Genomic DNA, 24,008 nt, shown 5'->3' on the forward strand with positions numbered 1-24,008 from the left:
TATGGGTCAACTTACAATTTTTTTCATGTAAATTACTTTGAAATATGTTATATATAATATATGAACATATTTATAATGATAAAGTAGTATATATATAATATCAAATGATGGTATATGAGATATGTAAGGTACCTACCACTGGATGATAGGATTAGGATGGTAGTATCTCTCCCTAATAATAAAGCACGGATTGACTCCGTGGGTTCACCGTCACAATGCGCTTTCTTCCCGTGATTTTACGCTTTTACTTTGAATTTTAAAACTTATTCGAGGTGGTACTAAATTTCTAATGGTCCAAAAATCTATTTACGAACTTACACTTGGTCGCTGCATTGGGTCTCGACGCGCCTGGGCTGCGGCCCATCAGACCCGTCCGATCTGAGGAGGCAAAAATAGGAGCTGGCGTGGTGGATCGAACTCTCCACCTGAGGTACTAACACAAAGCCCAAATCCATTTGTGTTACATCATTGTTGTTTATAGAAAAGACTATTTCTTAACTTATTAAATAGTCCCACCTCGCTTACGTATACTGCATCAGAACAACTTATATACGCTTATAATTTGATGTCAATTAGCCTCCTGAAGAATCAACGAACAGAAAGAGAAGTCATAAAAGAGAGAATCAATTTCGATATGGTCCAGGAAGGAAAGTTATAAAGAGGGCATAAATTCTCATATATGAGGAAAAAGGAAGGAAGGATGTGGAAATATAATATGGGCCAATGGGAGAGACATGGAAACAAAAATCTTAGAATGTTGTCACACAAGGAAGGAGATGGAAATTAACATCTGAAGGATCAGTGAGGCGAGAAACAGTGGGCTATACATGAATTGTGTTCCAGGTCGGCCAACTACGTGGCCGTGGCCATGGCGCCGTTGTAGCTCCGGCGATGCAAGGCAGGCAACAGGGGGCGGCGGCTGCTGCTGATGAGCTGCGTGAGATCATACTGCCTGCGTCTAGGGACTGTCAAACATGCACAACAGCCGTGCATAGCTGGTAAACATGCATGCAAATTCAAGAAAAAAAATCCAATACTACTGACTCATGTAAAACGTACAACGGCCATGCATTAATTGATAGACCTGCCTAGAAAAGCAAAGGTAAAAAAAATTCTCTTTTCGCAAAAAAGGTAAGTAAAATTCTCATCGCGTAAAAAAGATAGCTATTTTGATTTATATGTTTCTTATTATTATTTGCTCCCAGTCAACAATATGTTTCCTTTGCCGAGGTGACCGGTGGATCGGTGGTGCCCCAGTTGCATCAATAACATGTTTTACTATATACGCCAAATCAACGAGGAGGGCCTCATGATTTTAAGGTGCTCGACAAAGCATGTGCCGCCTAGCAGAAGTCGGCCATGCTAGACCTGCTGGCACGGTGGCACCCTTCACCATCGCACGAGGAAGAGGACCCATTGTTCAGTGTTTACTCTATAGCGACGCACGAGCATTATGCCATAGTATGATCACAAGCACATCACTTTAGATTGATCATGTTAGTCGTGAACGGATGGACAATATAAGCATCATTGGCGATGGTGACACGGAGGAGAAATGGTAACATAATAGAATAAGTTGCTAAGCGCATATGAGGATTTGTTTCTCCCGTCAATATATTCTTCCACTCTATATGTTACCAGTGCCGTTGGTGTGAAATATAGAGGAGGGAGGGAGGGATGGAGAGTTGAAAGAGTACGACGACGGTGCATCTTGCTTGAACTGGGTGAAGGAGGGGCCACGTATTGTTCGCTCCACACGCCGGCTATGGAGAGAGGGGAGAGAGAAGCATGTGACCATGTCCTTAGTCATTCCATACCCCACGTTCATGTGGCTACTCCCTTCTGTCGTACCATCTCTCCCCCGGCTTTGCATGCTCCAATACTGGTCCTCCTTGAGGCTGTGATGTTGGTGTCAAGGGAAGCATGGCTGCGTTGATGCAGTCGGTTTGCTCCTACTGTTGATGACAATGTTAACAAAAGAGCATCAATCATTGTAAACTCTTTATTTTCTAACCGACCGTCTTATCTTTGAAGTGGGCAAGTATAAAATATGAATTCATATTAAGACAATGAAGAATTTAACGGACTGAGAGATATAGCTCAATATTTCACCACGACAGATAAACTCCTCAATATCACATGAATTTTGAAATTTACTTTATTCCCGTTGCAACGCACGGGCTCTTTTGCTAGTAGAAACTAACATCATAGTTGGCGAGTCCGATTATGCATAGATTATTTTGATATTATATGACGAGCAGTGGTTAGTTAGTCTGAACAACTTTATCCGAACCATGATCTTACTTCTTACAGAACATATATAGATGAAAAATACAATGTACAATACTCCTGAGGCGGATATGATATTACGCAATGGTGTGTACACTGTCACATCACTGTACACAATAGTAAAAAGGCATCAATCAGGATGCGACGAGGAGGATGTTAAAAAAAAGATGCGACGAGGAGGTAAAAACATATATAATCTTTTTATTTTTTTCATGCATGTTTGCACACCCATAACAATGTTTTTTTAGGGACCATGACAATGTTTCAATAGTGTGTTTCCTGCTGCAACACACGGGTAATTTTCCTAATTCTAAAGAATAAAAATATGCCTTTGATAAAAAATAAAGAATAAAAACCAACCCCGTAGAGGGATCAGCCGCCGTTAACCGAATCATCATGATACACTAGTAGAACGCCCGTGCATTGCCACGGGCTTTTAATTTGTCTTTTTCGATTGCATCATTGAATACAAAGTATATCAAATTTTGCTCGCATAGATTTTTTCTGATTGCACATATAATGTATATTATACTTCACATATATACAAAAGATAGTGTGCAATAATCAAAAAATAATTGAAATTCAATTCACCCATAATGTAACTCGATGATGTATACATTGACATCAAAAATATAAATAAGCATATGTTACAAACTAAGATCTAATTGATGCGTTTAAGATATTCCCATTAAATATCAGAAATATTGTCTTTGGCTTCATTTGCACGATATTTCAGCAAGTATATATATAAAATTTAATCGAGTAAACATATACCTACAAATTTCTAATGCACTTCTACAATCTACTTTTCTATAAATAAATCACTCAACATCTTTTTCATTCCCAACCAACTATCTCCGCAACCCCAGTCCATGTTCACCACCCCACCTCAATTAGTGACATATCTGGCTCCCAATCCCCCTCCCCCTTCATCAACACACACTTTTAATTTCTGACACGAAACGATGCATTTGTGCTAAATTTCACACTAAAGCTCTCTCTATCTCTCCTTTCTCTCTGATTGTAATATGTCAGTTTCCCTCTTTCACACCCTACATATGTCCCTCGCTCCCCCACTCTATCTATCACCTTCCATCTCTCTCCCTCCCCTTTTTCCAATGCCCCTCTCTCTCTCTCTCACACACACACACACCACCACCACACACACACACACACACACACTTCTCCCTCTCCCTTTCCCTCTCCCGCAACTCAAAACTTAATTTTGCTCGGCGTAACATTCGGTGGCTATAGTATATCCTAGAAGCTTAAATATTAAAGGGAAATCTTAGCCTTTGTAGGGGCTAAGACAACCTTTTGAACTTAATCCTGGCTCATTTACTCCACCACTGTAGAGCACCAAATTTATGGTTATACTCCATACAACAACAAAAAGAATATTCATAGGGTAAATTTTTTAATCCACTGCAACACTTGACATGGGCACCATGGAAACAGTTCTATAACACAACTTGTTCTTGCAAGCAAATAACTGTTAGCACTGGTTGCTCTTTGGCCAAATCTTAGAATTTAGAGACATGTATGAGACAGGAACACATGCTTGTAGTGATTCAGCACGAAATTTAAAAGTGAAAGTAAGATAAATAACTTACTGATGCGCACAGAACACCGTTGAATTGAAATTTGGGTTGCCGCATTGCAATGGTCTGCTATGGTCATGCAGTAATATGTGTAAGAAAGCAAAATTAGAGTGTCTCTTGGCATAGAGTATACTGAAATTAAATCTACCTTTCCTCCAATCTGATAAATAAATGCACGTAGGAAGAGAAGAATATCATGCAAGATATTTCTCAAGTATTTAGCACCATACCATATCAACAAGACAAGAGTGACAAAAATTAAGTGAAAATGTTAAGAACAGAAAAGCAGGTAGCTTGGCTGGACAACTTTGCTTTGGAATGAACACATGGAGTATTGATAAAGGGTAGTAATACAAATATATTATGGGACGACTGAACAATTAAAAAGATAAATGGTTACAGAAAAAACTGAAACATAAACATCAGCTTTGCTTTGGGAAACACATAAGAAGTAGCTGAACTCAAAGCTTAACATGGCATAGATGTCGGCTCACTTTTCATTTCAATATCAAGAATTTGGAGTTCTGTTGATGGTTATCGAGAAAAGAATCATGATTTGTCTCCATATTCGGAGCTGGCTAGCAGTGGACCCGCCATTCTTACTTTGTCATTACCCATTGGATAAATTTGAGTAATTTTCCTGGGAGCCACTCTGCAACTAACATGTAAATTTTAAAATTCTGAATTAGACTGCACATATGCGACACACAATTGAAGGGTATCAAATAGCTAAGGTGAGACCAGAAAAAGTAAATAGAGTTCACCGACCTCTTCCTCAGCGGCTGTGACAAACTCTCGACCAAGTGAACGCATGACGAGAGGGCCACCGGGAGAACAGGGACGGCAACCGATGCCTTGGGTGCGGCGGGCACCAAGTAGCAGCGGTGTCGCAAGAACCTTTTCAGCCATGACTTCACCAGTAGCCATTACAGCCTTGTACACAAGACCAAATGATCCATGGCCCAGAATCGTTGTGAAGTTTTTGGTAGCCTTCTGCCGATCCCTGAACAACCGACACATTAACATGGAGCAATCAGAAAGACGTTAATTTGCTTTTGGCTACCCACACCAACACTAACATTTACAATAAGATCATGGTATAAGTTGCATGCATGCATTTCTGGAGCTGCCATGAACGTACTATCCTTAATTAGATCAAATGCATTAGATAGTCAAGCTGATATATTTCAACTTTACAATTCACTAATCATGTGATCTTAATACTACAACCAAGATTGCAACGGAGGAGTAGTTGCCATACTTGTAATGGTACTTCGGGATCCCAAAGACGGACAAGGGCTGGTCCCTGCCGTTGTTGCCCCGCCCGCCCCAGAAGGCGACTTGCTTCCCCGCCGGCAGCAGGTTGTTGCCCCAGTCGGAGACGCTCTCGGAGACCACTAAGACAGAGATACTGGATCAAGGCTCGCGGAGCCGTTGGCCTGCGGCGTAGCCGTGGATGACTCGAGTGACCGTGTCCGTGTGCGTGCAACGGTGCTGGCCTACTGTCGGTACTTCCAGATGGCCGGGAACACGCATGCCATGAGCACGACTGCCGCGACCACGATGGCCACGACCTTCGCCATACCGCCCATTCCCGGGCTCCTCCCAATGCCTTCCCGCCAGGGCCAAGAGCGGCCACTGCGCTCCCATCTTCTCTCCCTCCTCTCTTCCATGGCTGGTACAAGGGACGTGCTGGGATGAACGGGAGGCAACCCTCGAGATCTAGATTGGGTGTGATCAGATTTGGAAGAAAAAACTGAATTGGAAATGATTGGAAAAGATTGAGGGAAGGAGATTGGAAATGGAATGGAAACAAGATAGGCATGGTCAGATTTGGAAGAAAATTCTGACTTGAGAGTGATTGGAAAGGATTGGGGGACGGAGATCCGGAACAGAATGAAAACAATGAGAGAAGATCGGTGGGATAGGAAGAAAAATCAGTTGGCGGGTTTAGTAACCGAAGATAAAAATGGAAGGAGGAGTGGTGAGAGGTGAGACGAAAATAAACCAGTGCAAGGTGGCGGGTGGTGGAAGCTGAGACGAAAAAAACCCAGACGAAAATGATAAGACTATTCAACCAACTCGTCCATTAGGAATAGAGATTGCTGCAAGAAAAAAAACAAAGAGAGGTGATGGAAGCGAATGAAAGAAACAACGCATGGACTGCGAGGAGCAGAGATTAATGTGATTGAGCAATTTAAGGTAAGATTGATTAATTTAGATTTGATATTTAGAGATTGATCGTGATTGATTCTTTCACATAAAAACATTCGTCAATAACTTGCGTCAGAATGAAAAGTTCTGATCCATTCAGATTTTTTTCGTTGTACGTGAAAATGACGCGAAACTAAACCGATGGGATGAAAAAAGGGACGAAAAAAATCCAGCGAAATAAAACGGTTAAAAGTGATGAGACGAAAATAAACCATACGAGACTATCAACTGATCCATTAAAAATAGAGATAAGCCCAACACAATCACCATCAAAATCGGGATTCAACCACATTTTACGCGCCCGATCTCGTCTATCGCCGCGGTTTACGTGGACGGTTTCCTTCCGGGCCTTCCTTAACCTACGCTAAGGCGTTAAGCCCCTATAAATACGAAGGCATTGTCACGCAGCTTCCGTTAATCATCCTAATCCTACTGCTCCGTCCCAGGAAGGAAGCCATTATTGCTCCGTTCACCTGCTGCTGCCCTCTCTTGTGTCACGCACGCGGCCTCTCCCTCCCCCGCTCCCAGCCTGCAACCTTGGGTTCACCAGCACAAGCACAACCGGAGAGAAGCGGGGTTTCGCCTCCAAAATCTCTCGGCCATTAAAAGAAGTTCTTGAGGTCGATGTGACCCCGTTTCCATCTTTGAAGGTTTCGTGGAGAGGATGGGTTTTGCGCGGGGAATGTGCTGGATGGATTCCCGAGGTCTCTGTTGAATCCAGTTTCTTGGAGATTTGGGAGGTTTGATTTCGTCCGAGCTCAGGACGCCCAAGCCGTTGTGCTTGTGTCCCGGGGAGATTATTTGGAGCGGCGGAAGGTGGTGCGACATGGTACGCGCTCTTATCTCATCTCTTATTCTCATGATTTCAAATAAACTACTACATACGGATGTATATAGACATACTTTAGAGTGTGGATCCACTCATTTTGCTCGGTATGTAGTCACTTGTTGAAATCTAGAAAGACAAATATTTAAAAATGTGTAGGGAGTAGTAGTTTTTTCTTCTTCTTTTGTTTCACACCAGAGCCAGAGCCGATTCGTTGGTAATCTAAAACAGAGATGTTTTTTCTGATCGATTGTGCATAGAGATGTTGGCTTATTGTCGACTTGGGTATTGTTGTGGTGGACGCAAATCCTATTCGGCCCAGTGAAAGGCCAATCTGTTTAAGGGCCTTTTTGGATTGCAGGAAATTGAAAACTTAAGAATGAGAAAAGCACAAAATTGATGTCTTGTACAATGCTAGGTGTTTAGGGAGGCCCTTAAACAATGTTGGGTGCTTATGCACCAGTACTTAGGACTTGTACAATGCTAGGTGCTTAGAAAACAAACAGGGTTTCTCTTAAACACCGGTACCTATTTCTACACGAGAGATACCTAATTAAGCGTCTACCCTCTATAAATAAGCACCGTGCTTAAAGAAACTAATGTTTATTTCTCTAAGCACCTCCCCTAAGCGCCTTGCATTGTACAAGGCTTATTAGGCCTTGTACAATGGTAGGTGCTTAAGGAGGTGCTTAGAAGAATAAACCGGCTTTTTTGAAGCACCAGTGCCTATTTGTACAGGGTAGACGCTTAAGTAAAGCCTGATTTATTTCTCTAAGCACCTTCCCTAAGCATCTTGCACTGTACAGGGCCTTAGGAGAGACAATCCTTGCGTCTCAAATAAAAATTTGACTTGCAATGCACATAGGTGCTTACGTTAAGTAGACATGTTAGAACTGTATGGGAAAAGGGATGGTTACTTTGGCAAGCACCAGGACAGGACCGAAGCAAACTCAAGCACTCGTTTCATTCTCCAAGCACCGGCTTATCTTGATGTGCACAAAAAAAAACTGGATATTTTTATTGGGGCAGCTGTCCAGGCACCTGCACTGTACAGGACCTTACTATGAATTCCTATAGGATTTCGAAATACTGAAACAAGGCATTCATTTGTTGCTGTCTCTTTGTGGGTTGGGCCTCTCCACCTCTTCAAGGCCATGTAGATACCAACAAGTATCAGGATGTTGATGATTTTTCCCCTTATTTTTCTGATTGCCAGTATGTAGCATGATATCCGACCAACTGACCAGTCACACTCAGATCGGATATCGTATGGTAACTAGTATGTGTTTTCACATTCGAATAGATAGTTTTATAGATGTTTTTCAAGAGGTCTCATTGGAATTTGATAAATTGAGTTTATCCCGATATGGTTACGAAGAATACACATAGTTTGTTCCTTTTCCTGTTATGCTTGGCATTTTCTCAATCCAAACCTAGAATATAGGCAAACAATATATCTGTTACAACTGGAGAAGGTTATAAATTTTTTTGCGAGATACTTGTTTTGCCGAGATACTTCTACGCTCACCAATGCACTACACGGTGGTTCTATGCTCACCAATGCACTAGGTGGTGCCCATACTGAGCACCTTTGGTCCCAGGTGAATGCTATAGAACGAAGGCTCAAGACGAGCTCGACTTTGAATTAACAAAGCTCTCAACCGGCCAGGAATTATGACGACCATCATCTTACAAGGAAAAGAAAACGACAAATACAAAGCGCTACCAAAAAGCTTACAAGCACAAGGAACAAGAAACAACCAACGAAATGAAAAATGAAAGACCTGCTTGATGTCGGCCATGCCGCTTGAGAACCTCTGTCCCCGATGGAAGGCAATCACGCAGAAGCTGCCACATGAAGATCTTGATCTACACCGAGGGGCGCTTTCCACAAAGATGTGGTCCACGCAAGAGTCAGCACATGACATAGGGCGCTATATGTTGAGCCAACAGAGAAGAACCCCAAAGGGGTCAAACGCCAACATATGGCGTCTGGATGGTCCGTAAGCATCGGTGGGAGGGCCGCCGAAAGGCAGGCCAAGCAACAGTTTCCTCAGGGCCAAATATTCGTCGTAACGAGACATTCCAGTTCCCATTTTTAGTGTCTGAGGAAACCAACATCATCGGGTCCACGCAGAAGAGGGTGTCATCTCCATTTCCTATAGAAACGAAAAGCCAGTTGAATCTCATGCTTGATCGACTGAATATACTTCCAGAATTGAGACCCTTTCCTATGTTCACACGTAAGAAGAGGGCCGCACTATAGATACTTCGTTTTATTAAGCTGCAACCACAAGCCCCCTCCCCCCAACCCCCATGATCCGCCACACCCATCTCTAAGGCCACACATGACCTGAAAGCAGAGGAGAAGGAACTTGAAGTTGATGGTATCAACTATCAGTTAGTCGCCTCGGATCGGGCGTGGTGGGCGGGAAAATCGCCCTCGGATCGCGCGCTGACAGCGGATCCAAGCGAATCTGTTCCGGGATCGTGGCCCTGATCTTCTGCATCTCCGTCACTCCGTGTGGCATGTGTTCATCCCCCGTTTCTGAATTTGCTGCAGTGTTTCCTCCGTGATTTTCAGTACTGCTATTCTGCGTGACCTGCACATTAGACGTGAGACTCCTGGTGGAGGGATTAGTATGTCTGGTCAGCGCCTACTAATCCATCCCCAAAATTAACAAGAGATGGAGGCAAAAGTAGAATTTCTTGGCGGAGTCGTGCATCGGCGTTCGAGTGAAGATTTGTGAAGGGAAAAATGGACTCATCAAAGACAACGTCGCGAGAAATATACACTCGGCTAGTAGAAATATCAAGACACTTGTAACCTTTATGTTGAGGACTGAAGCCAAGAAAAACACATTGCTTTGAACAAAATTCGAGTTTGCGAGAGTTATATGGGCGCAGGTGTGGCCAACATGCACAACCAAAAATTCGAAGCGATGAATAATCTGGTTTGATGGAAAAGAGACGCTCTATGGGCGTTTGATAGTTGATGACTTTGCTAGGTAAAATGTTAATGAGGTATGTGCCGGTGACAAAAACCTCATCCCAAAATTTTAGTGGCATGGATGCTTGCGCAAGAAGAGCTAGTCCCATCTCGACTATATGTCTATGTTTTCGTTCGGCCGACCCATTTTGTTGATGGGTATGCGGACATGATACATGGTGTGTGATGCCAATTTTTTGAAAGAAGGTGTTTAATCTTCTGTACTCGCCTCCCCAATCGGTTTGCATGGTGAGAATTTTTTTACCAAGTCTATGTTCAACAAGACTTTGAAAATTTAAGAAAATGGAAAACACATCAGACCTCTTATTTAAGAGATAAATCCATGTATACTTGCTGAAATCATCGATGAAGCTCACATAATAAGTGTTTCGACCAACGGAGCTTGGTGCAGGACCCCAAACATCGGAGAACACTAATTCCAGAGGTGAACTTGATATGCTAGTAGACTTGGGATAGGGCAATTGATGACTTTTTGCTTGTTGACAAGCATCACAAACCGACTCAATGCTCGACTCTTGAGAGCAAGGAAGCTCATTATTGCTAATAATTTTATGAACTATTTTCAAAGACGGATGCCCTAGGCGATGGTGCCACCTCGTCGATGATGGTTTGATGGCACCGTAGGCTTGCTTTATTGACATTGGAGAGGATGACTTGAGTGGATAAAGACCACCTTCACATCTGCCTTGAAGAAGAGCCTTCCTTGTGACCTGATCCTTGATGACAAAGAAATTTGGATGAATTTCAACAAAAGCATTGTTATCGATACCAAGTTTTTGAGCAGAGGCGAGACTTTTTGTTGCCTTTGGAACATGCAGAACATTTTTGAGATGGAGTTTGTTATTTGGGGTATGAATAGTAGCGCTACCGATGTGACTAATTTCCATACCTGCACCATTTGCGGTGTGAACCTTGTCATGGCAGTGGTACCGGTCTCTGATAGTTAATTTGTCGAGTTCTCCGGTGATGTGGTCTCTGATAGTCAATGTACCAATTAGTATCAACGCCGTAGGAGGTCATCATGGAATTTGCTTGACGTCCATGATCAGGAACGTAGTCTGGATCAAAACGATGCCAACAGTCAAGTGCCGTGTGGTTGCTGAATTTGAAACAGACTTGGCACATCTGCTTAGACGGTCCGCCTTGGTTCCCACGGCCTCCACCTTGACCTTGCCTTGGGTGTAACGCCCTCGATGCGGCTATATCTCCCACGTGTCGAAGCACGACTTAGAGGCATAACCGCATTGAAAGCAATGTCGCAAGTGAGGTAATCTTCACACAACCCATGTAATACATAAGGGAAAGAGATACATAGTTGGCTTACAATCGCCACTTCACACAATTATATGAATAAAGCATTACATCAACCAGATACACACAAGGTCCGACTACGGAACCCAAAATAAAAGAAGACTACCCCAAATGCTACACAGATCCCATTACAAGCTCTCACGGTCAACGAAGGATATTCCTTCTCCCAAGACATTCCAATCAGACTCGGCATCCCGGTTACAAGACATCCTCGACAATGGTAAAACAAGTCCAGCAAAGCCACCCGAATGTGCCGACAAATCCCGATAGGAGCTGCACATATCTCGTTCTCAGGGCACACCGGATTGTCCAAGGTTCTGGTAGGCCAGCCCAGAGTTGTCCCTGGTGGCCACCGGCAGCTGACAGGTTGGACCAACACTCAGAGGAGCACTGGTCCAGGGGTTTAAATAAAGATGACCCTTGAGTCTGCAGAACCCAAGGGAAAGAAAAGGCTAGGTGGCGAATGGTAAAATCAATGTTGGGCCTTGCTGGAGGAGTTTTATTCAAGGCGAACTGTCAAGGGGTTCCCATTATAACCCAACCGTGTAAGGAACGCAAAATCCGGGACATAACATCGATATGACGGAAACTAGGGCGGCAAGAGTGGAACAAAACACCAGGCATAAGGCCGAGCCTTCCACCCTTTACCAAGTATATAGATGCATTAATTAAATAAGAGATATTGTGATATCCCAACAAAATATCCATGTTCAACAAGGAACAAACTCCAATCTTCACCTGCAACTAACAACGCTATAAGAGGGGCTGAGCAAAGCGGTAACATAGCCAAACAACGGTTTGCTAGGACAAGGTGGGTTAGAGGTTTGACATGGCAATATGTGAGGTATGATAAGCAAGTGATAGGTATCGTTGCATAGGCATAGCAAAAGAGCGAGCATCTAGCAAGCAGAGATAGAAGTGATTTCGAGGGTATGGTCATCTTGCCTGAAATCCCGCAAGGAAGAAGAACGAGTCCATGAAGAAGACAAACGGATGTAGTCGAACGGGTCCTCACAAACGCGACGTTATCGGAACCAACCCGAAGAAGCAACACCGGAAAGAAGCACACAACATAGTAAACAACCAACACATGAACATGGTATGATATGCGGGATGCGGTATGCGGTGCATATGCATGATTTGGAAAAAAAAGATTGAACCTGGCCTCAACTTGGAAATCCAGGAGTGCCACTGGAAAGAGGAGTTGATTTCGGTCGAAATCGATATAAAGATCACCGGAATCGGATGCACGGTTTGGAAATGGCAAGCAAAACAAATATGGCACCGGTTTGCGATAAACAGCAAGTAGCCATCTAAATGCATCAAGATAAATATGCTACAACACTCAAACATGGCAACAAAATACATGGCAGGGATCCACTCATGATGCTTGACAAAAGATGAACACTGAGCTACGGCTAATTCACTCATTAACAGGTTCAAACAAGCATGGCAAAGTGCAAAAGATAACAGGTTTCAGACTTGGTGAAATTAACAGCATGTCAGGAATTTATCATCAGGAAGCAATGTTTAGAGCACGGTAACTACATGCTACAGGAACATATCATGGCAAAGCAAGGCATGGCATGAAGCTACTCAAAGCATGTAACAAAAGTCCTTTAGTGACCATGAGCCAAAAGGGATCAGAAAATACAATTGCAAGCATGTGAACATAGCAAAAACATAAACAGATTCAGACTTAGTGAAAAACTGGAGTATGCAAAACAGATAACGAGAAGGCATGTTTACGAGCCCGATGCACTCACTACGAGGCATTGCATGACAAACTAAGCATACACCCAGCAAATAGACATGGTATTAAACCTGAGAATGGTTATTAAAAAACTGGGTGAAACGGTTCGGTTCTTACTTTGGGTTTGATTGGTTATAGTTTTATTGGGCTGAATCTTTTTTAGTTTGGTTTTGGTTTGGGTATGTGAAGAAACCAATTTGGGTATAGTTGGTTATGGGCTTAAACAGTTTGGTTATTAACGGCTATAAACTATGGGTCCAAACCGGTTTCTGGGCATTGGTTATGTGCAATAAGCAAGGACGCATCGACAATGAGTATCTTTGATCCGCGTACATGCTACGATGCACTATGTAATTCTGTATTATGAGGAAACACCACATGCAAATCGAATGTGTTTGCTTGTGCTTTAGCTAAGCAATTGGTTTCAATACACTTGTCAGTGAGCTTTTCAGCTGTGGGCATTGTCTTTTTGACTCTTGTTGTGTGTTGACCGTATCTCAACGATAACTTTGTTCCCAAATTGTTGTAGATGCACTTATGCCTTTTCTATGTCATTTTTTGCTTCTTAACATGTCGATTTGTGCAATCATATATACATTGAAGCAAACCCATAGTTATGTATTGGGTTTAAACCCACGGTTATGTATTGGGTTTAAATTGGTTTGGGTGAAAAAATAAATGGTTTAGTTTTGGTTGGGCTGAAAATAGCATTAAACGGGTATGGTTCAAGTATGGTTTTGAGAGATACATGTACGGGTATGGTTCAAGTATGGTTTAAGTATGAAACCATTCTCAGATTTACATGGCATAGAAACTAGAGATGGTAAGAACAACAACATAGCAGGTATGGATCAACAACAAGCTCGGCAAAATCGCTAAACATGTTAACAATCTGCCAGGAACATTTTATAGCAAAAGTAGAGCTCGATTGACTCAAGCTAGGGTGCTCCATAAATGCAAACAAGGACATGGATGGATAGAGCACCACAATATTAACAAAACATCCTTACTGATCATCCTCAAAAGAGGCACGGATCACTAGGAAACAACATGAACATATGGCATAAAAACAATATCAGGATAAGGACTTAGTGAAATTCTAAGTCCCTGAAATCAGCATCATTGAGTAAGCTACTTTGCACGTTTGTGCTAGTCACCACAAAGATCATAAAAATGCATGACATACACCCCTGTAAAGATGGCATGGCATTCTACAAAACACATGTAGAGCTCAGGATCATAGCATGCACACATTAATCATGGCAAAAATGACAAAAGTCCATTTGCTGAAACAAATCTGAAATAATCATCACATAGCCATCTTCCAACAGCATCTCGGGCATCAAGATGAGCTCAAATGAAAATGATGCAATGACATGAAATGATGTACTCGTCGAGACGAACATTTTGATATGCTACACGCACGAATCGGAGCCACGATGATGAAATTATGATGCGTCAAAGTATGCAAATAAACTAGGGTTTCGGGGGGAGAAGTCAACCGAGGTGGATCTGGATCCAGATCGGGCGCGGAAACCGAGGCAGCCGGGATCTCGCCGGAGCTTTGCCGGAACAGGGACGGAGACGGTTGGCGTGGCCGGGGGCTCACCGGATCTGGCGCCGGAGAGGTGGCCGGAGTGGAGGCGTGGTCGCCGGGGCGCGGTGGAGGAGGCCCGCGGCGGCGGGGCCACGCCAGCGAAGGGCGGCGCCGGCGGGAAGGAGGCGAGGCGCGGTGGCGATAGTCAGAGGCGGCGGGGTGCGCCGGCGAGCAGCGGTGGCCGGCGGGAGAGGAGCCGCGGCACGGCGCTCTCCTCGGGTGGCGGCGGCGACGTTTGGGCCCCGCGGGCCCGATCCGGGCCGCGCGGGCCGGCGGCAGGGCTGGGGAGAGAGAAGATGGCGGCGGTGACGTGGCGGCGCAGGAGTGGACGGGGGAGGCGGCGCGGGGAGGTGGTAGACTAGGGTTTGATCTGCGCGAGAAAAACGGAGGGAGACACTTATATATAGGTAGAGGGAGCTAGGAGAGTCCAAATGAGGTGCGGTTTTCGGCCACGCGATCGTGATCGAACAACCGAGATGATAGAGGGAGTTTTGGGTGGGTTTTGGGCCACTTTGGAGGGGTGTTGGGCTGCAACACACACGAGGCCTTTTCGGTCCCTCGGTTAACCGTTGGAGTATCAAACGAAGTCCAAATGGCACGAAACTTGACAGGCGGTCTACCGGTAGTAAACCAAGGCCGCATGACAAGTCTCGGTCCAATCCGAAAACGTTTAATGCCCGCACACGAAAAGAGGTAGAAAGGGACACCGGGTGACATAGGAGCGCCGGAATGCAAAACGGACAACGGGAAAAATGCTCGGATGCATGAGACGAACATGTATGCAAATGAAATGCACATGATGACATGATATGAAAAGCATGACATGCAAGCAATGACAAGGCAACAACAGCGAATAACTGGAAGACACCTGGCACATCGGTCTCGGGGCGCTACATTGGGCCACCACGGCCTCCACGGTTTGGACCACGGCCACCACGTCCTCCTCGGCCACGCTGGCTTGGTCCGCCACGTCCAGAGCGAGCGGCAGAGTTAGCTTGCAGTACGGAGCTGCGGCCTCCTTGAAGGATCTCCATACGGGTGTCAAAACTGAGTAGCTGGGCGTACAGATCATTGAGGGAGACGGGATCTGTTGCTGATCTCCCCAACACCGAGGCCACCAGAGGATTATATTCCATGTCAAGCCCAGCCAACAAATGAGACACCAGATCATCGTCATCCATCAAGCGTTACAGGTTGAGGAGATGGAAAGACCTTCCATAAAACTCCACTGCATATTCTAGAGCCTACCACCGATCCCTCATATGCCTGGGACGGTTCACATGAACGGACACATAATTAAGTCTAACAATGGTGTCATCTGCATATTGGAGGTGGGTCACACCACCTTCAGGAATAATGTGCCCAACCACACCCAGAAGTGCCCAACCACACCAAGAATGTGACATGCCATCCTAGGCTTATCCAGGATGGCTGGAAGGGCATCAACTACAAGGTTGAAGAGGAGGGGGGAGGGATAGGCCCACCTCCCTTTTGATGTTAAGTGTTGTGCTACCGCTCATGATCAACTGCATGTTCCAACAACACCAATGGTCATTGAACCACCTCCACTCTGAGGCTAGGCGGAGGAAGGACCAGTCAAGGCGATCATATGCCTTTTGGAAGTTGAGATTAAGGAATACGCCTTTCTGGCACTCCATATGAACAATTTCATGAAGAGCCAAAATTCCGCCATGTATAGGACGCCCCTTCAGAAAAGCGAACTGGCGTTCCACCACGAGGGCAAACTGCGTCGCACACACATTACATACGATTCGTTGAAGAACATTGATCACCATGATCGGCTGATCGGCCCAAAGTGTCGGATATTTGTCGCCCCAACTATTTTGGGGATTAGGGTAATGACACCAAATTTCAAGCGGGACATGTCCAATGTCCCAATATAAAATTGGTGGAACATTATCATAATCATCAGCCGGAGTTGCGCCCAGAACTTCCTGAAGAAGGAGATCGGGAGGCCATCTGGCCCGGGGGCCGAATTAGCCTTCATCTCAGCAATTGTTCGACCAACCTCCTCTGGCGAGTTTGGCAGAGTAAGTTCTGCATTCTCATTCGCTAAGGTCCTGGCCTCCACCGGCTAGCAGTCAGCAGCCAAAGAAACCCTGGATCGTGGCTTTGCCATGAGGAGCTCCTTATAGAAGGAGTAAATGTGAGTAGCAATCGCTCCTGCTTCCTCCAATAGGACATCTCCATCCCATAAACATGGAATGGAGCACCTCCGCCGCCGCCCATTTGCAATGGCATGGAAATATGGAGCTATTTTATTTGGTATAAAACTTTGTTTTAGAGTCTCGGGGATTTACGGTTGCAGATTGGTTGATTATTGTTATATATGGTTTACGGTATGTCTGTTTTGTATGATATATGACAACATACTTGTATTCTAGTGATTTTGATCAACTTCAAGTATTTGTAATCAGCAGTTGAGCACCATCCATGCTCAAATCCAAATCAACTACTTTTGTAGCCTCAGTAGCTAGTAGCTACTCTATGCTACATGCATCAAATTTGTCCTGTAAACATTGGTTGCATTTTCTGTACACTCTTAATTGTTGCTCTATCCGTTCACATTCACTTGTCATATGGATCTGATAGCCGGTAGGGCTAGCCAGCTCTTCAAGATACTCTTGACTGTTAGTCCCTCATTTCATGTTTACTTTACACTTTTGACCATGTGATTTGGTCACAAATACATGTCACCTCACCTTTCACAAAGTCACATTTCACAAGTTACACTTATCCACCCCCACCCACTCCACGATACATTTTGTAGGCCCATGGCATATGTTTTACTACCTCCGTTCTGGTTTATTAGGCTTGCGTGTATTCCTAGATTAACAATTTGACCAACATAATACAATTTATATATCACAAAATATATATCATTAGAAATTTCAAGTGGTATAAAATTGGGAGATATTGCTGGTATTATATTGGTTAAATTGTTAATCTAGGGATACGCGCAGGCCTACTAAACTGAAAAGGAGGTAGTAGTTATGAAGGCATTTTGGTGATTTTGGTGATTTTGCACGAAACCCCGATGATCGCGTAGTTCTGCCTAAGTCAAATGTGACAACTATTTTTGAAAGGATAAGGTAATTAATTTAGTTTCTACAGATATTTACAAGTAAGGAAACATTGTACATTAAGTTTTTCTTAGACAATGTACGTCTATCATGTGTTGGATCACAATAGCATTAAAAAAAGAAGTGTTGGGTCGCAATCTATACTCGTAAGTTTGAATATAAGGTCATTACATATTAGTGCGCACGCCTAATATTTGAAACTACTGAAATGTATCATGTGGCAACCAACTATGTGTAGGATAGCCTACGAGCGAGCCTGCTAATGCCAAAATACCAATTCCCTACGTCTGCCTGTGAAGGAACGTGATTTAAAGCACAGATATTTTCCCTTGCAACATATTGAAGTGACTATATTGAGAAATTTATGGCTAAACTCACAAGTTTATTAGATCTGAGAAAATAGTTTGAAGCAGGGCCTCAAGGTATTTAACTACTATACCCATCGATGGCTTTTTGCTGTCTAAATTGCTTAATCTATTCATGTCTACGCCTCCATAATCCTCCCTACTTCCTTTCCCATTTCCTCATGTTTTCTATCCTTTTCCATTCTGTTTGTTGTGCATAGACCTTTCTTCCTTTTCTATTTTCTTCATTCCTTTTGTTTTCTCCGTTCTCCTCACCTTTTCACCATTCTATTTGTTTCTTTATGATAGTACTGTGTATAACTTCCCTAACATTTTTTTTATCACCATGCAGGCTGCTGTATGTGAAATCTGTGGAGATGTTGGTTATGGACATCTTTTGCTATCTTGCGATCACTGCAAGTGTGCCATGCACCAGTATGATTTTTTATCCACTATAATTATTTTCCTCTAAATACAGCATGCAGCAATTTAGCATAGATGCTTCGTTGATAGCTGTTTGTATAAAGACTAAGTAGTCAGCTCAATGTAAGAAAAGTCTGATGATAATTCCAGACCTGTCCTGTGTATTAAAATGCTTTTTCTGTAAGATGTTTAATACTTCCTCCATTCATAAATATAAGATGTTTTAATATTTGTGAATCGGATGTATATAGACACATTTTAGTGTGTTTGTTCACTCATTTCAGTCCGTATGTAGTCCATATTGAAAGATCTAAAACATCTTATATTTGTGAACGGAGGGAGTACATGCATAATATTTTTTGTCAGAAAAGGAATACTAAAATGTATACATCCAGGAAGTGATGTAGTGTGCTAACGCTTTGCACTCAAACATGTTGGCAAATAATGGTGTACAATTTGAAGCAACACTAATCATTGGGAGTCTAAAGTGCTAAAACTTATCAATGTAGGAACCAAACTTTTCCATGAAGGGAACTAATAGCACATCACATGCCTTTACCTTTAACAAGGCTAAAATATGTGTTGCACTGTCTATTTTCCGGAGCATATAGTTAATATGTGCTGTCACTTCTTAGTATTAATTTACCTATGATGATATAATTATGTAGCAATCTCTGAATAGTGACTGTGTGGACAGATACTTCCAAGTTCTTTTTGTACGTTTCCTGGATGCATAATGCATGGATGATTGCGGAACTTCTACCTCACATATGAATGTTTCTTAGACCTTGCAAGTTGCAACTCATGTCTGCTTCTGTTGATTTCTGGACAATATATTATCATGGTGCTATGTTTTCAATAGCTGCTGCAACAAATTAGTTAGATTGTTGAAACATTTGCAAAATAGGTGGCTGCATTCATAGCTTGCTCATCTGTTCACCACTTGTCCCGTAAAAGTTTTGGCTGCACTCATGGTGGAAGTATAAATCAATACTCAATCAAATCTATTTTATTTCTTGACGTTATGCTTGTTACAGGACAAACCCAATAAGTTTTAATGTTCTCATGGGAACTTATTATTGATCACATCAGATGTCATACATTGTTTACAGGACAAACCCAATAAGTTCTGTTACTACGCTTCTTATCTTTTGTTGGTTTCCGGAAAAGTGCTACTTGCTCTTTGCTTATTGTGAGTAATCATTTTGTAGATACTGTTTGGCCAAGGTTCTTTTTGATGGATCATTAGTAGAACGCTGGTTCTGTGATGAATGCCTGCCAAAGCATGGTGAAGTTACTTATGAGGGATTTTTGCAGAAGGCGCCAAAACATGCTCGTTCTGGTTCTGTAGTACGCCGGGCAAGTACCTTAAGTGTGAGGTCAACCAGGGAAGCAGGGCCATGTAGAAACCATAATAGTAAGTCAGAGAAGTCTAAATGTAAATCTCGAAGAAAGAAATGTTCGTCAAGCAAGAATTCTTTGCTAAGGAAGCACAAACAAAAGGGGTCAGATATGCAACCAATGGGTAACAAGACCATTACACGAGATTGCAATGCTCCCAATATTTCTTGTGATAGTGAGAAGGAACTTCATTCCTGTGAAGTCATGACCATTGAAACATCCAAGGCCGGCAAAGCGGAGAATCAGCAGATTGACCATGGACATTGTGTTCATACATTAAACAATGACTGTGTTGCAAATTGCTTGCCAGCAAGGGTAAAACAAATCAATCTCCAAAACCCATTGGATGAATTTGAACCTCCTCTAGGTGATGCAAGACAATTGGACCCCTCAAAGGACAATGACTGCCTGTCGCCAGGGAACGTTGAAATTGAAAATCTAAAGGGTCATGTTACACCAGTCGTAGCACGGGGAAATCAGCGTGTACCCAATATTTCTTGTGATAGTGGGAAGGCACTTCATTCCTGTGAAGTCATGACCATTGAAACATCCAAGGTAGGCAAAGAGGAGAATCAGCAGATTGACCATGGACATTGTGTTCATACATTAAACAATGATTGTGTTGCAAATTGTTTGCCAGCAAGGGTAAAACAAATCAATCTCCAAAACCCATTGGATGAATTTGAACCTCCTCTAGGTGATGCAAGGCAATTGAACCCCTCAAAGGACAGTGACTGCCTGTCGCCAGGGAATGTTGAAATTGAAAATCCAATGGGTCATGTTACACCAGTCGTAGCACGGGGAAATCAGAGTGTACCATCAACACTACTGGATAGGGTGGATTCAGGTTCCTTCCCAGGAACCAATTTGAAAGAAATCGTTCTTCTGGAGGACAGTGATACATCAGCGGAACATTTTTATACCGTGGAGAATTGTGTTAAGGACAATCAAGGGAAGCAAATACAGCTCATTGTACTGGACGATGATGAAGAAGAGGCTGAGGATGTGCAGTCAGAAGATTATAATCATCGGTCGCTTGAGTGTGATGGATCACTGAGCAAGCGTAGAATAGGAATGGAAGATTGTGCCGAACAAGCTGTACAGACTGGTGATTTGAATGGTCAAAATCTCAATGCTGTACACCTAGATATTTTGATTCCAAAATCTTGTGAGATTACTCAGCCTGTGAAGAAACGGAGGAGAAATATAGAGGCGAATGAAGATAACAAAGATGAAGAGGTTTTAATAGGTACCAGTAATCGTAAATGTGCTCTTGATGATGCTTCAAAGTTGACATCAGAAACTTTAGTTGCAACGGATCCTGTTCTCGTGTCCAGAATGGCATTTGATTCAGAGTTTGCCAATCAGCAATGTTCTATGTACTCACAACCCACTGATGAACCTATCTGGAGGTCTGCTTTTCCTCAACAATCATAGTTATATTATTATTGTGTGAAATACTGATGTCTCCCCATTCTTCTGTTTTCATGTCAACAGTGGAATACTTAAGATAAACAACGAAGTATATATCTCGTTGACTGCACACCTGTCGACAACAGCTTGTGTGTTCGTGCGGGAATTGTCAAGGTCGTTGCAACCAGTAGTTAAAGTAATCAAGCTCCCTCAGTTGGAAGCCTGGCCACAGAGTTGGAGGACTTCAAGACCTACTGACGGCGACATTGCATTGTATTTCTTCCCGCCCAGTGCGAGGTGTGTAATGTGTTTGCCTTTATGATTCTCGGCATCTTTTTCTTCAGCTCATTGTGATACTAAAGGTCCCATGTCCTCATCTCTAGCCCAAATGAAGAATCGGATGGTCCAGTGGAGGAAAGCATTGATAGTGGTGCTGTCTTACAAGCTGTTATTGGTGTCGCTGAGCTGCTAATCTTCCCCTCCACAATGTTGCCAGCGCAATATCATTGTACGTGTCCAACTGGAGATTAATTTTCTTATTTCTGCATTGTCTTCATATGCTACACATGGCATTCCATTCCACATAGTCAACATGCTTAAATTGAGATTGAACACGGTTATGTGGTTATTATCAATCTGCTTACTTAGAGGTCGATTCTTGAGCCAACAAAATAATGATTGGATAAGCTTTGCTTTGCAACATAGACCATGGCTTTACCAGTCGTTGATCAAAATGTGTTATGTACAGTGTGCCAGGGCAAACGCTACCTGTGGGGGATGTTCAAGCATAGGGAAGATGAGTCCGACAAAGATCATCCAGTTGAAGAACAAGATGGTTCAGCATGTGCCAAAGAAGGGGAGATACAAGAACACATTTTTATGGACCGGCAATATGAAGTACAATGTGAGTCACCAGATCATGAAACTTCCACTGTGAAGCATGTCGTGCATGTTGAGAATCAATTGCTGGTGGAGCAGAACTGTGGAGGGCAAGAGGCGACCATGAGTGCTACGATGGGCCTTCACTCACCTGGCAACAATTCGTCATCCGCAGAGCCCAACCCACCAAAGGCTAGATCAAACTGTTTCACACAACCAAGAGCTGACAGTAAACCAGATGTGCCTGAAGAAGTGGACCACCAAGATGAGCAAAACTTCACCAAGCCATCAGCTGACTCTGCGGGACCTGCTGCAGCCACTCCCAGTTCAATCGATTCTGCCGAGTGTGGGGCAGCGCCTCCCGTGACCCAATTGTTTGGGTTTTTCACGGCTCGGACACCCAGAGCGCAGAAGCTCATCCAGGAGATGGTCAGCGAAGGTGCGCTGTTATTCTCGGTGGCTGAAGAGATTGCGACCGGCGGATCTGCAGTAGGCAGTAATACTGGAGCACAAGTACATCTGGCACCTGACAGTGCGTCTCCGCCTATGCAGGAGCGCTGCCAGCCCATCGGATTCGTTCCATTGGATGATGATGTGGCTTCTGAAGCCTGCCTGGAACTGTTCCCAGTTCGGCAGGAGCATATTGGATGGACTCCTAGGGTAGAAACTAGCAAGGAGGTAGATCTTGACCTGAGCCTTAGTGCGCGTTCCCGAGCATCGTCTGGGTCAATCCTGTAATATTTGCTGCCGAGGCTCCTTACGAACCTGGCCGAGTACAATTTTGCTGGAATTGCAATGGATTGTCGTCTACCAAGCCGCCAGTCTTTTCTCTGTTATTCCCAGTGCATTCGTTTGCAATGATGCTGGCCATGCCTTTTCTTCTTGTAGTGAGTTACTTTTTTGTATTAATAATAACCTTAATAGCTAAGCTATTAAACTGATGTGTTGTTTCAAAATATTTATTTAACCTTAATAGCTAAACTGATGTGTTGTTGACGATGCCGTCGTCTCCTAGTAATTTGGCGTTCAAATAATGGTCTGGAGAGTGAGTTGGCTTTTTGATAATGATTAATAATTCAATAAGCCCCCCACGGCTAATTAGATGCGTTGTTGATGTATATGACGTAATTATTTCAAGTATTTTAAGGGTGTTTAATTCCTTCAAGTAACATTGCATTCTGGGTGTAACTAGCAGGGCAGGGAAGGCCGCTGAGGAGTAAGTCGCCCAAGAAGAGGGCTGCATATATAGGGGCACAGGGCAACCTACATGGCAGAAGTCCCGACTGATTTATGTGTCAAATTCTGATGTCGCAAAGGTCTTGGACTGGACTGCTACTCCCTCCGATACATAATAAGTGTCGTGGTTTTAGTTCATATACTTACAACACGTTTGGTTGGGTGGAAAACCCCCGCTTTCGATTACAGCGCTTTTGTAAAACAGTAGCAGTTGTTTGGTTCGGTCGGTCTGTTTTTTGTTACGCCGCTATCTTATACAGGGCTTCACATCCGCGAAAACGACCGATCCAGCCGGATACAGAATCCCCTTTGCTCCGTACTCGCTTGTGCCCGAACCAAACAAAACGCGTATTCAAGAGAAAATTTCAGAAGCAGCGCTTCCCGATACAAACGCCTCGTTAATTTGTGTCCAACAACCATGTCAAGACCGTGTATGGAACCCCAACTTTCATCAATATTTCATCTTTACTCGCAACATCTAGATTGCAAATCATAGTTACTTGTTTTTCGATTGCTTGCAGGAATTAGACTTCATGACCAAGTTGATCGTGCTTCGGCAATGGTCAATAACCTTTCGAAATTGGTTTAGTGACTGGTAAGGAACGGT

At 43.4% G+C, this 24,008-nt stretch overlaps 1 protein-coding gene and 1 pseudogene across 1 annotated transcript; one reads left to right on the forward strand and one right to left on the reverse strand.

Annotated features, from left to right (window-relative positions):
• Positions 1–6,522: 6,522 nt before the first annotated feature.
• LOC125508322 lies at positions 6,523–23,106 on the forward strand. The gene is made up of 6 exons (XM_048673005.1): positions 6,523–6,933; positions 18,402–18,484; positions 19,684–21,285; positions 21,371–21,583; positions 21,670–21,794; positions 22,035–23,106. The coding sequence occupies exons 1-6, from the start codon at positions 6,931–6,933 to the stop codon at positions 22,901–22,903; spliced, it is 2,895 nt and encodes a 964-aa protein (XP_048528962.1). The 5' UTR covers positions 6,523–6,930; the 3' UTR covers positions 22,904–23,106.
• LOC125511801 lies at positions 15,641–15,785 on the reverse strand (annotated as a pseudogene).
• Positions 23,107–24,008: the final 902 nt, after the last annotated feature.

Source organism: Triticum urartu, chromosome 5, assembly GCF_003073215.2.
Source record: "Triticum urartu cultivar G1812 chromosome 5, Tu2.1, whole genome shotgun sequence".
Classification (NCBI taxonomy): Eukaryota; Viridiplantae; Streptophyta; class Magnoliopsida; order Poales; family Poaceae; genus Triticum; species Triticum urartu.

Bases quoted from the DNA above. Each gene is read 5' to 3' on its own strand.
- LOC125508322 (XM_048673005.1), top strand. The intron at 18,485-19,683 runs GTATGATTTTTT...ATCATTTTGTAG, and splicing joins TGCAAGTGTGCCATGCACCA to ATACTGTTTGGCCAAGGTTC. The intron at 21,286-21,370 runs GTCTGCTTTTCC...TCATGTCAACAG, and splicing joins ACTGATGAACCTATCTGGAG to TGGAATACTTAAGATAAACA.